Source organism: Carcharhinus amblyrhynchos, chromosome 4, assembly GCF_965287045.1.
Source record: "Carcharhinus amblyrhynchos chromosome 4, sCarAmb.v2.hapA, whole genome shotgun sequence".
NCBI classification, from domain to species: Eukaryota; Metazoa; Chordata; class Chondrichthyes; order Carcharhiniformes; family Carcharhinidae; genus Carcharhinus; species Carcharhinus amblyrhynchos.
This window is the reverse complement of record NC_137327.1, coordinates 85,707,259-85,720,035: the sequence shown is the minus strand read 5'-3', so window position 1 is coordinate 85,720,035 and position 12,777 is coordinate 85,707,259. Positions and strand designations below refer to the sequence as shown.

The window sequence follows — 12,777 nt, the reverse complement described above, 5'->3', positions numbered from 1 at the left end:
ATTTCTATTTCAGAGACATGCTTGCAAGATGACAGGCTGGGACCTGAATATTTAAGGGCACATGGCATTTTGGAAGCACAAAGAGTTAGGAAAAGGTAGAGGGATAGCTCTGTTAACTGAAGATAATGTTAGCACAAGAAAGAGAGATGACTTTAGTTCCACAGATCAAGAAGTAGATTCAGTTCTGGTAGAAATAAGAAATCTCAAAGGTAAGAGGTCACTTTTCGGATTAGCTTATAGGACCCCTAACAGTAACCATGCTGTTTGGATGTGGTATACATGAAGAACTAATAAGAACATAAGAAATAGGAGCAGGAGTAGGCCATCTGGCCCTTCAAGCCTGCCCCGCCATTCAGTAAGATCATGGCTGATCTGTCGTGGCTCAGTTCCACATTCCCGCCCTCTCCCCATAACCCTTAATCCCCTCTCATCAAAAACCCATCAACCCGCGTCTTAAAAATATTTAGCGAGGTAGCCTCCACCACTTCAACGGGCAGAGAATTCCAGAGATTCACCACCCTTTGAGTGAAGAAGTTCTTCCTCAACTCCGTTCTAAACCGCCCCCCCCTTTATCTTGAGGCTGTGCCCCCTAGTCCTACTGTCCTTTCTGAGCGGGAAGAGTCTCTCCACCTCTATCCTATCCGTCCCATTCATCATCTTATGCGTCTCAATGAGATCTCCCCTCATTCTTCTAAACTCTAACGAGTACAAGCCTAGTTTATTCAGCCTCTCCTCATAGCTCAACCCCCTCAACTCCGGCATCAGCCTAGTAAACCTCCTCTGCACTCCCTCCAAGGCCAAAATATCCTTGCGTAAGTACACTTGTGAGAAAAGTATGGTGATAATCATGAGTGGTTTTAATCTACATATAGATTAGATGAATCATATTGGCAAAGGCAATCTTAAAGTAAACCCATAGTGTTGTTGGGACAGTGTCTTAGAGCAGCACAATCTATAGCCAACCAGACAGTAGGCTATTCTAGATCTGGTAATGTGCAATGTGATAGAATTAATGACCCCATAGTAAAGGTGCCCCTAGATAGTAGTGATCATAACATGATTGAATGTTATATCCAGTTTGAGGGAGAGAAGAGTGAGTCTAAAGCTGGTGTTTTATGTTTAAATAGGGGCAAATATCAGTACATGAAGTCAGAATTAACTAAAGTGAAGCTTGGAAATAGGTTAAGGGATAGGTCAGTGGATGTGGACTAGCAGAGGCAGACACTTAAGGAATTATTTCAAAACCCTCAGCAAAGATACATTGCAGTGAGAAAACAGAGAGAAAGCTTGCGACCATCTGTGGCTAACTAAGGAGGATAAAGTTAATATCAAATTGAATGAAAAAGCGTATAGTTCCATAAAGAATAGTAGCAATTCAGAGGATTGAATGGAAAATAATAAAAAAAGCAAAGAATGACTAATTATAAAAGAGGGAGAAAGTAAGTATGGAAGAAAACTAGCTAGAAACATAAAAACATTGGATGGAAATTTTTGGCCAATGGCGCACCTCCACTAGAAATGGCAAAACCCATTGACTGATTTGCTTTATTATTTTCACATGTATTAACATACAGTGAAAAGGATTATTTCTTGCGCGCTATACAAAGCATACCATTCATAGAGAAGGAAATGAAAGAGTGCAGAATGTAGTATTGCAGTTAGAGCTAGGTTGTAGAGAAAGATCAATTTAATGCAAGGTAGGTCCATTCAGAAGTCTGACAGCAGCAGGGAAGAAGCTGTTTTTCAGTCGGTTGGTATGTGGCCTCACACTTTTGTATCTTTTCCCTGACGGAAGAAGGTGGAAGAGAGAATAACTGGGATGAGTGGGGTCCTTAATTATGCTGGCTGCTTTTCCGAGGCTCTGTCTCTGTCAGACAGAGTCAATGGATGGGAGGCTGGTTTGTGTGATGGATTGGGCTACACTCATGACCTTTTGTATTTTGTTGTGGTCTTGGGCAAAGCACGAGCCATACCAACCTGTGATACAAGCAGAAAGAATGTTTTTTATGGTGCATCTGTAAAAGTTGGTGAGAGTCGTAGGTGACATGCCAAATTTCCTTAACCTTCTGAGAAAGTAGAGGCATTGGTGTGCCTTTTTAACTATAGTGTCAGCAATGGGGGGACCAGGACAGGTTGTTGGTGATGTGGACACTTAAAAACTTGAAGCTTTTGACCTTTTCTACTTTGGCCCCATTGATGTAGACAGGGGCATGTTCTCCTTTTACATTTCCCGAAGTCGATGACAATCTCCTTCACTTTGTGGACATCCAGGGAGAGGTTATTGGCACCGCACCAGTTCACCAGATTCTCTGTTTCATTCCTGTACTCTCTCTCTCGTCATTGTTTGAGATCCGACCCACTACAGTGGTATCGTCAGCAAACTTGAAAATTGAGTTGGAGGGGAATTTGGCCGCACAGTCATAGGTGTATAAAGAGTATAGTAGGGGGCTGAGAACACAACCTTGTGGGGCACCTGTGTGGAGGATGATCGTGGAGGAGATGTTGTTGCCTATCCTTACTGACTGTGGTCTGTGAGTTAGGAAGTTCAGCATCCAGTCGCAGAAGGAGAAGCTGAGGCCCAGGCCACGGAGTGACAGCGGTGGGACCAGATGATCCCACTGCTGATGAATGGCATGCTGCTTCCTACTGTGGGAAACACGCTGTAGGGAGGCCAAGAAAGTGGGACCAGAAACAATTGCAGGCACCATGTAAAGGACCCAGAGAAAACATATTAGAACTACACGCAGAGGTATTAGAAATAAGGGGAGTCAGAGTCCAAGGACAGGATGAAAGCGAGCAGCCCACAGGTTGTTTCATCTGCTGAAGGCTTTCTGGACATTGCCATTGTCACTTGCAGTGGTTTCAATGAGTGTCTGGATTAAAGGAAATGTTTCTCTCTTCACATTTCCCTGAGGGTGATTTGTTTGTTTCCCATCTTCACAATGGAATGCAGCTTTGCATTTTTAAGCAGTTTGCTCTCTGTGCAAATTGCAAAAGTTGTAGTCAGTTGAAAGATCATATTTTCAAAAATTAAGAAGGGTGGCACAGTGGTTAGTACTGCTGCCTCACAGTGCCAGGGTCCCAGGTTCAATTCTGGTCACAGGTCACTGTCTGTTTGAAGTCTGCATGGGTTTCCTCTGGGTGTTCCAGTTTCCTCTGTCAGTCCAAAGATGTGCCAATTAGGTGGATTGGCCATGTTAAATTGCCCCTTAGTGTCCAAAGATTATGCAAGTTAGGCGGATTAGTGGAATAAATGTATGGGATTATGGGCATAGGGCAAGGGGTGGGCCTGGGTAATATGATTGGTTGGAGAGTTGATGCAGACTCAGTAGGCCAAATGGCCTTTTTTTGCACTGTAGGGATTACATGATAGCCTCATTACACCTTTTAAATTGGCCATATTCAACCTACTCAATGTCTCTTGCTGCTTTTTACATACTCATTCTAATACAACTTTTTCCAGTGAAGGCTCTGATTTTTTTTGGTAGAAGGCAATCCACAGGAGCAGAATTCTTTTACTCGCCAGATCATTTGTGAGACTATTCTTCATGACATGTATTACAGTTGAGGCAAATTGAAAACAGAAAGTACTCTACAGATCATTAGACACATCAAAAAGAAAATAAGGATGCCAGGAGACTGAGTGAGTGCCAGATTGAACAGGGACCAATTGTAATAAAAATATAATGAGGAATGATGCAAATTATTTGCATCTGCTCTGTTGCATTGCCAGAATCGGTTTTAGGACAAATCCTTGGAAAATGAAAATACAAGTCTGTAAAAGATGAGAGAAAGCACTCAAATGTGTTCTGTTCAGAGTCCTGACATTGCATATAACCTTTATTCAGTGTTTTGTGATTGCTTAGTCTTTATTTATTTCTCACCAACTCATTTCCCCATTCCCCACAGCCACTCTTCCATTAATCCCTGTCATGTCCTAATAGTAAAATTACATGCCTTGTTCCTGCCTAAATTTAGAGTTTATTCCAAACTATTGGATGTCTTCTAGCACCTATCTGAAATGATCATGCTTTGCATAGTATCTTCCGTTTGTATCGCCTGACGAAGGTGGAAAAGTGTTGCAATTGAACCTGATCCTGTTGTAAGTCTAGGTTTTACAGATGCTGGTTGAACACTATAGCCGCATTCAGTTTTTCACATTGAGGAAAGAAAGGAATCCTTATACACATAAGAACATAAGAAATAGGAGCAGGAGTAGGCCATCTAGCCCTTCGAGCCTGCCCCGCCATTCATTAAGATCATGGCTGATCTGTCGTGGCTCAGTTCCACTTTCCCGCCCTCTCCCCATAACCCTTAATCCCCTTGCCTTTCAAAAACCTATCTACCCGCGTCTTAAATATATTTAGCGAGGTAGCCTCCACCACTTCAACGGGCAGAGAATTCCAGAGATTCACCACCCTTTGAGTGAAGAAGTTCCTCCTCAACTCTGTTCTAAACTGCCCCCCCTTTATCTTGAGGCTGTGCCCCCTAGTCCTACTGTCCTTTCTGAGTGGGAAGAGCCTCTCCACCTCTATCCTATCCATCCCATTCATCATCTTATATGTCTCAATGAGATCTCCCCTCATTCTTCTAAACTCTAACGAGTACAAGCCTAGTTTATTCAGCCTCTCCTCATAGCTCAACCCCCTGAACTCCGGTACCAGCCTAGTAAACCTCCTCTGCGCTCCCTCCAAGGCCAAAATATCCTTGTGTAAATGCGGCGACCAAAACTACACACAGTACTCCAGCTGCGGCCTCACCAGTGCCCTGTACAGTTGCAGCAAGACCTCCCTACTTTTATATTCAATCCCCCTCGCTATGAAGGCCAGCATCCCATTCGCCTTCCTGACCACCTGCAGGCTGGGTTTTTCATGCACAAGGACCCCCAGGTCCCTCTGCACCGCTGCATGCTGCAGTTTTTCGCCATGTAAGTAATAGTCCTTCCTACCATTATTCCTTCCAAAATGGACAACTTCACACTTGCTAACATTAAATTCCATTTGCCAGTTCCTGGCCCATTCACCCAGCCTATCTAGATCCTTCTGCAGACTTTCCACACCCTCCGCACAATTTGCCATTCCACCAATCTTGGTGTCATCAGCAAATTTCGACACCATACACCCAGTTCCCTCCTCCAGATCATCTAGGTAAATGATAAATAGCTGAGGCCCCAGCACCAATCTCTGGGGCACTCCACTAATCACTAACTGCCAATCCGAATAGCACCCATTGACCCCCACTCTCTGCCTCCTATTTGACAGCCAATCCCCTATCCACGCTAACACCCTACCCCCAACTCCATGCGCCCTAACCTTCTGTAATAACCTCTTGTGCGGCACCTTATCAAACGCCTTCTGAAAATCAAGAAACACCACATCCACCGGCTCTCCTCTATCCACCGCACTAGACACATCCTCATAGAACTCCAATAAATTTGTCAGACACGACTTCCCCTTAACGAAACCGTGCTGCGTCTGCTCTATCAAACAATTCTCCTCAAGACGCCTTGCTATTTTCTCCTTGATCACGGATTCTAATATTTTACCTACAACAGACGTTAAACTAACCGGCCTATAATTCCCTGCCTTTTGCCTGCCACCCTTCTTAAACAACGGCGTAACATTAGCCGCTTTCCAATCTTCCGGCACTTCCCTGAAATCCAGCGAGGTTTGGAAAATAATCATCAAAGCATCCACTATCACCTCTGCCATTTCTTTCAGAACCCTTGAATGCATTCCATCCGGTCCTGGGGACTTGTCCACAATCAGTCCCTCCAGTCTGTCGAGCACTGCCTCTCTAGTAACAATCATGTCATTCAGGCACCTGTGACTATGGCCAAATTCCCCATCAATTTGATTTTCAAGTTTGCTGACAACACCACTGTTGTGGGTCAGATCTCAGACAAACAATGATGAGACAGAGTATAAGAATGTGATAGAGAATCTGCTGAACTGGCATGGCAACAATAATCTCTCCCCTAATGTCAACAAAACGAAGGAAATTGTCATCGACTTCAGGAAGCATAAAGGAGAACATGCACCTTCCTACATCCAAGGGGACGAAGTAGAAAGGGTTGAGAGATTCAGGTGTTTAAGTGTCCAGATCACCAGCAACCTGTCCTGGTCCCCCCATGTCGACACTATAGTTAAGAAAGCCCACCAAGGCCTCTACTTTCTCAGAAGACTAAGGAAATTTGGCACGTCAGCCACGATTCTCACCAACGTTTACAGATGCATCATAGAAGTCATTCTTTCTGGTTGTATCACAGCATGGTATGGCTCCTGCTCTGCTCAGCTCTGTAAGGTACTACAAAAGGTCATGAATGTAGCCAGTCCATCATGGAAATCAACCTCCCATCCATTGACTCTGTCTACACTTCCCGCTGCCTTTGCAAAGAAGCTGGTGTAATTAAGGACACCACGCACCCCGGACATTCTCTCTTCTACCTCCTTCCGTCGCTAAAAAGATACAAAAGTCGGAGGTCATATACTAAGAACAGCTTCTTCGCTGCTGCTGTTAAACTTTTGAATGGACTTACCTTGCATTAAGTTGATCTTTCTCTACACCCTAGCCATGGCTGTAGCACTACATTCTGCACTCCTTTCCTTCTTTATGAACGATATGCTTTGTCTGAAGAGCGTGCAAGAAACAATACTTTTAACTGTATGTTAATACATATGACAATAAATCAAATCAAATGTTATAGAGGCTCTATCTGCTCCTCAGGTACATGTGAAAGATCCCACACCATTGATCAGAAGCAGAGGAGGGGAATTCTCCCAGTACTTGCCCATTATTTATTCCTCAACTGACACTATTAAAGCAGATTATTTAGTAATTTATTTCATTGTTGTTTGATAGATGGGCTGTCAACTTTCCTTTATATTGCAACAGTGCCTGTACTTCAAAATACTTCATTAACTATGTAGTGTTTAGTAATGTCCTGAAAGGTGTTCCACATGTATCTTTTCCTTTATTTTCTTTTTTTTGTCATTACCATGATATGCAATGCAGACAGTCCTCAGATTTGTGACACAGTTGGTTCCTGAAACCAAGTTGAAGTTGAAATGTCATAAGTCGGAATCAGATTTCCCATAGGGAAAATGTTCTCAATGGGGCATTAGTTTTTGAACCCCATTTTCACTGAAAAATAATGTTCCCTTGCTTTCAACATATGGCTGTGACACTATGAACAGAGGTATAGAATCACCCCTTGATTTTTTTTGTAGTTTTGAAGACAAAAACAATTTACAATAACTGTTAAGTGAGCTGTAATACCATTTGTCAGAACTCAAATGTTATAAATGTGAGGACTGCTTGTACAGAAAGTTTTACAACATCAATTAATCATATTCTTCAAACAACTCTTATTCAGGCACCGTTTTCCCACTTTACCCAAGTCAGTTCACATTGAATAACATGGAATATACAGCACAACAGACCCAAGGATGGCATGGAGGCGCAGTGGTTAGCTCTGCTGCCTCTCAGTGCCAGGGATCCAAGTTCAATTCTGGCCTCAGGCCACTGTCTATGTGGAGTTTGCACTTTCTCCCCTTGTCTGCGTGGGTTTCCTCCAGGGGCTGTGGCTTCCTCCCCCAGTCCAAAGGCGTGCGGGTTAGGTTGATTGGCCATGCTAAATTGACCCTAGTGTCAGGGGGATTAGCAGGGTAAATGTGTGTCGTTACAGGGATGGGGCCTGGGTGGGATGTGTTCAGTACAGACCTGATGGGCCAAATGGCCTCCTTCTATCCTGTAGGGATGCTGTGAACAGGCCTATGCCAATGTTTATTTTCACTTTTTAGTCTCGTCTAACCTCATTAAGATTTACTTATTCTTTCCTGCCTCAGGTACCCATTTAGACTTCTCTTACATGCGTTATGCTATTTGCCCAACCACTCCCCATGGTAGTGAGTTTCATTTTCTAACTGTTCTCTAGGTAAATAGATTTATCTGGAATTCTTTAATCAATTTATCAGTTTATGTAACCAGAAATTATATTTATTTAGGTACATATTAAATGAAATAATCCATGCCTATAAAATTGGTTACTTAATACTAGAACTGCTGGTAAAAGTTTCTGCAACATTGTCCTACTTTTTTTTCGGGGATTTGGGAATCTGTTAGAAATTCATCTGAGTTTTGGATGTTGGGAAGTTCCAGCTACTGTTGACATGTGCAGTCTGTGTGAGAAAGAGATGCAACATGGCAACGTACTTACACTTCATATCAAACAACCGTGACAGCATGTTTGGAACATTGACAAATAACTGAACATTGCTGGCAGAGAAAAAATAATAATTAAGATTTAATATATTTCCAATGACTGGTATACTTTATTCATTGAAAACTTTCAAATTAACTGCATTGTGTGACTTTTTTTTCACCAAGACCATGCTATTTGTGAGCAGGTCTTGATGATACCCATAGCTTGGCCTATGAACAATGATAATTAGTGAATAGTATCCTTTTTCTTTTAAAATTAAAACAGCTCATCTAGCATTGACCAAAAGAATGATTTGCTGATATTTATTTACCTTTAGTAATGGGCAGGTAACCCATCACAGCATAGTGAGACTGGAGAGATCAAAGTTTATTTATTAGTCACAAGTAGGCTTACATTAACACTGCAATGAAGTTACCATGAAAATCCCCTAGTCGCCACACTCCGCTGCCTGTTCGGATACATTGAGGGAGAATTTAGCATGGCCAATGCACCTAACCAGCAAGTCCTTCAGACTGGGAGGAAACGGGCACCCCGAGGAAACCCACGCAAACATGGGGAGAAGTGCAAACTCCACACAGACAGTTATCTAAGTCAGGAATTGAACCCGGGATCCTAGTGCTGTGAGGCAGTTAACCACTGTGCCATTGTGTCATGCGACATGTTTAGGAAGTTAAAATTAGATGAGCAGTCATGTGGAATTCTTTCACTCAACAGAGCATAGGGTTGTGGAATGAAGCAGTGAAGGCTGCTCGCTTTTACTCTGGGAGGTCACATATTTCATCAAACCAGCCTTGCTGGTGTTGACAGTGCTCTGGGCACATAAATCTAATACAGCTGACTTTATTTGATGTGGTTATTCTGGAATTGAGTTGCACGTGTGAGGATATTTTGCATTGGTTGCTAACTGATCTAGGGCTGAGATATTGATATCTTTCCTCTTGGACTTTTTAGATCTTCGGTGATGTCTTGCTGGTAGGTACATGTTCTTCACCAACTGAGCAATTCAGGGCTTGGTAAATGGACCCTGGTCAAAGCCTGTGCTTGACTTCGTTTAATGTGGGGGCTTTGTCACGTTGTTTTGTTCACATGATCTTGATGAGTTGTGGGTCATATTCTGGTGACATGTTGAACAACTATGACCAAGATCAGCTTGCCCCTGCACCTTGCCTCTTTGTGGCCAGGGAGACACACGGACTTTCTTTACCCATTCTGCCATTGAGGACTTTTTTGGATGCACTCTGTCTGGCATGTCCCCTGACCTTGCTGGCATTGGATGGCCTGACCAGGAACAAGGACAGTAAGAAGTCTGACAACACCAGGTTTAAGTCCAACTGATTTATTTGATAGTAAACTCACAAGCTTTTGAGGTTCCCCTGTTCGTCAACGAAGAGGGGAACCTGGTGTTGTCAGACTTCTTACTGTGTTTACCCCAGTCCAACGCCGGCATCTCCACATCAGGAGCAGGGAGCCACTGACGGTCTCACTGAAGGGATCTTTGGAATACACAAACATCTCCACTTTGTCAAAGTGGTGACGCACGAAGGTTTGTCTGTTACATCTGAGTTAAGGCGTTCAAACTCTCCGCCAGGATATGAACCTATTAGACTGATGGATCCCAAGGTTGGAAGTGCTGTTCTTCAGATAGGATATCAAGCTGTGGCCTCATGTATCCCTTTTCAACTAGAGCAGATGAATTTCAAAGATCGATTTAAAGATGCATTTCTATTTTACAGAGTTTATCTGATCTGAATGTGTTGATGATGGGAGGGATGTTATGGTTCTACAAGTGCTGACAGCCTTCTAATGCCACAGTCATGTGATCTCTTGATAAAATTTGAATTGCTTCAATGTAGTAAATGGTAATGATCTCACATCACGTGAAACACGACGATGGAATGTATGTCTGAAAGCAAGTCTTTGGAGCTCTGAATCATACTGCTTTAAACTTGTTTGTATGAAATTGACATTGCAGAGCTAAGACGGTGCAAATGGAAAAGATTAAAACCCGGTTGAAGGCAGAATTTGATGCACTAGAGTCTGAAGAAAGGCACCTGAAAGATTACAAACACGAAATGGATCTACTGCTCCAAGAGAAGATGGCTCATGTAGAAGAATTGCGATTGATCCATGCTGATATCAATGTGGTATGTTGATAACATATTGCACCTAATTGATTTTTATCTGCTGGAACTCTTTAGCTTCAAGAAAGGAGACTGTGACAAAAATGGTCATTAGGAGTTAGTGTTGCAATTGATTTCTTCAATTTTGGTGCCAGACGGGTTATTCTGGGTACAGCTATAAAAGTGGGTCTTTTTCGTAGCCTAGGGTTCAAGAAAGTATTCAAGTCATTCAGTTTTAAGGGTCTAATTGAAAAAAGCAAAATACAACAGGTGCTGGAAATCTGAACTAAAAACAGAAAATACTCGAAACAGTTAGCACACAGGCAGTGCCTGTGTAGAAAAGCAAAATTAATGTTTTATGTCAGTGACCTTTCTTCCCCACCGTTCTGCTGGAAGGCCATCCACCTGAAACCATGGGGGCGATTCTCCCAAAAGTGCTGAATTAGTTGGGAAAATGTTCCAGATCGTGACTGTTTTCTCAGTTCAACTTCTTACTTGAATCTTCACACTCTGTGCACTGCAAAGATCCTGAATGTGAATCTCATTAAAAACCTTGGGAGTGGGGGGGCGGGGGGGGGGGGGGAAGGGCCTATTCGCACCAGAATCTGACAGTTCTGGAACTCTGCGTGTGCGCAGTGGCCCCGATCGGTCAGTTTCCCCGTTTGCTGGCCAACTCAATCACTGGCCAGCCTGGGACCCCCCCTGCAGTGCTACTCCTCCAATCTCCCCATGGCCCGATCGTGTCCCACACAACAATTCCTGGGCAAGCCCTGACCCCCACCCCACCCTGCTCCAGAGCGCCGTGATGTTCAGCTCATCCCCCCGGCAGCAGCAATCCCCACACACCCCTCACCCTGGCAGACAACCCCCCACCCCCCTGGGGTCAGAACCCCTCTCCCACTCCCCGGGACAGGCCCCTCCACCGGCAGACCCCCCCCCCCCCCCCCCCCCCCCTCCGCCACCTACCCACCACCACGCCCGCCCTGATCGCAGGCCTCCCTCCATCCCAAACCAATCCCCATGCAGAGTGGCAGCGGGATCCTTCTACCTCCACCGATCACCCTTAGGCCCTGCCCATGGTTGGCCCCACTCCCTTGGCACTGTCGAATGCCTGTGGACAGTGCCAAGGTTCCCCTCGGGCATGGGCACTTTGCCCTTTGGGTAGTATCAGGGAGCACAGGCTGGCACTGCCAGGGGGCATCAGCCACCCCACTGCCTGACCCCCTGGGGGGCCCCGATTGCTCCCCCTTCATTCCGGTGGGATCTCCCACTAGCTCCCTGAATGTGGGGAGCTACTCTAAACCCTGCCAGAATAAAGTACCCCGGCGGGGTGGGAGATTGATCGGGACTGGCAAGTTCCTGATAATGACATTGAAAACATATTTAAACTACATTAAAAATAGATTCAAATGACTTACCTGCGTTCCTGCTGGTTTCCAGCATGGTCTGGTCTCCGACTGTACTTCGGCTCTGGGAGATACACATGCGTTCCCGGCGCAAGCGCAAATTCTGGAGCAAGGTCGATGACTCACATCTCCCATCCCGACCCACCAGAAAAGTTGCGGATCATGATGGGAGAATTGTTGCCCATAACTCTGTTTTTCTTCTCCCCAGATGCTCCCTGATCTGCTGAGTAATTATAGCATTTTCTGCTTTTATTTCATGTTAACAAACTTGTTGGATTTGTTTAAAACTGTCTTTCCTAACCTCTATTTGAATTTAACAAAAAAATTGATTTGATTGGTCCTCGTCTAGTTCTCTAACTTGTTCAAAGGGGCAAGTCTGACTGAAGCCTTCAGAGGGTGAAATTAGACAAATAGCTTCCTGGAAATTGTGAAAAAGAATGTGCCCATGTAAGAACATAGTGTTCGGTGTAGCTATTGTAGTTTTATTTTCTAGTTTTTACAGGAAATATTAAAATCCAGTCAGTACTGCAAAATTTATGTTGTTTTATTAGGACTTTTCAATTATTCCATTACTGTTTCATGTTGTTTGGGATTTGAAACTGAAATTACAGTTCACTGTTGTGTTACTTTCCACTGTTTTCCTCAATTAATCTTCTGTGACTATCTAAATCAGTAAGCCAAAACAAAGTGAAGTGGCTTCTCTGGTTGCTCCCATGTTACACTTCGCTATCAGGGCAACTGCAAGTGTTCCCTAGGGCAGAACTGATAGTTCATCCTGTGAGAGTGGCTGATAGTGAAACCAAAAAAAAACATTGAAAACAAAAGCACAGTTTGGAGCCGGAACTTCAGAATTTCAGGATTTTATTTTTGTCCACCTATAGAATTTAATTATTTGTTAGATTTAAGTGTTGTATTTTGAAACAATGTATTTGCACAGGTTTAAAAAGTAACAGTTTGCATGCACCGAGAGAGAGAGAGAGAGAGAGAGATGTCTTTGAGCCAATGTTAATAAGCCAAACGAACAGAT

General features: G+C 43.8%; 1 protein-coding gene across 7 annotated transcripts in view; it reads left to right on the top strand.

The window, feature by feature from the left end:
• Positions 1-12,777, top strand: part of zc4h2 (zinc finger, C4H2 domain containing) — a 115,662-nt gene that overhangs the window by 88,497 nt on the left and 14,388 nt on the right. For 6 of the 7 annotated variants that reach the window (XM_080187444.1, XM_080187443.1, XM_080187442.1 and 3 more), the window contains one exon: positions 10,197-10,368. In XM_080187444.1, the coding sequence (XP_080043570.1) occupies positions 10,213-10,368 (156 nt within the window). In that variant the 5' untranslated portion in view covers positions 10,197-10,212. Of the gene's footprint in view, positions 1-9,162; positions 9,197-10,196; positions 10,369-12,777 lie in introns of those variants that run through there. The other variant, XM_080187448.1, reaches the window with a different exon arrangement.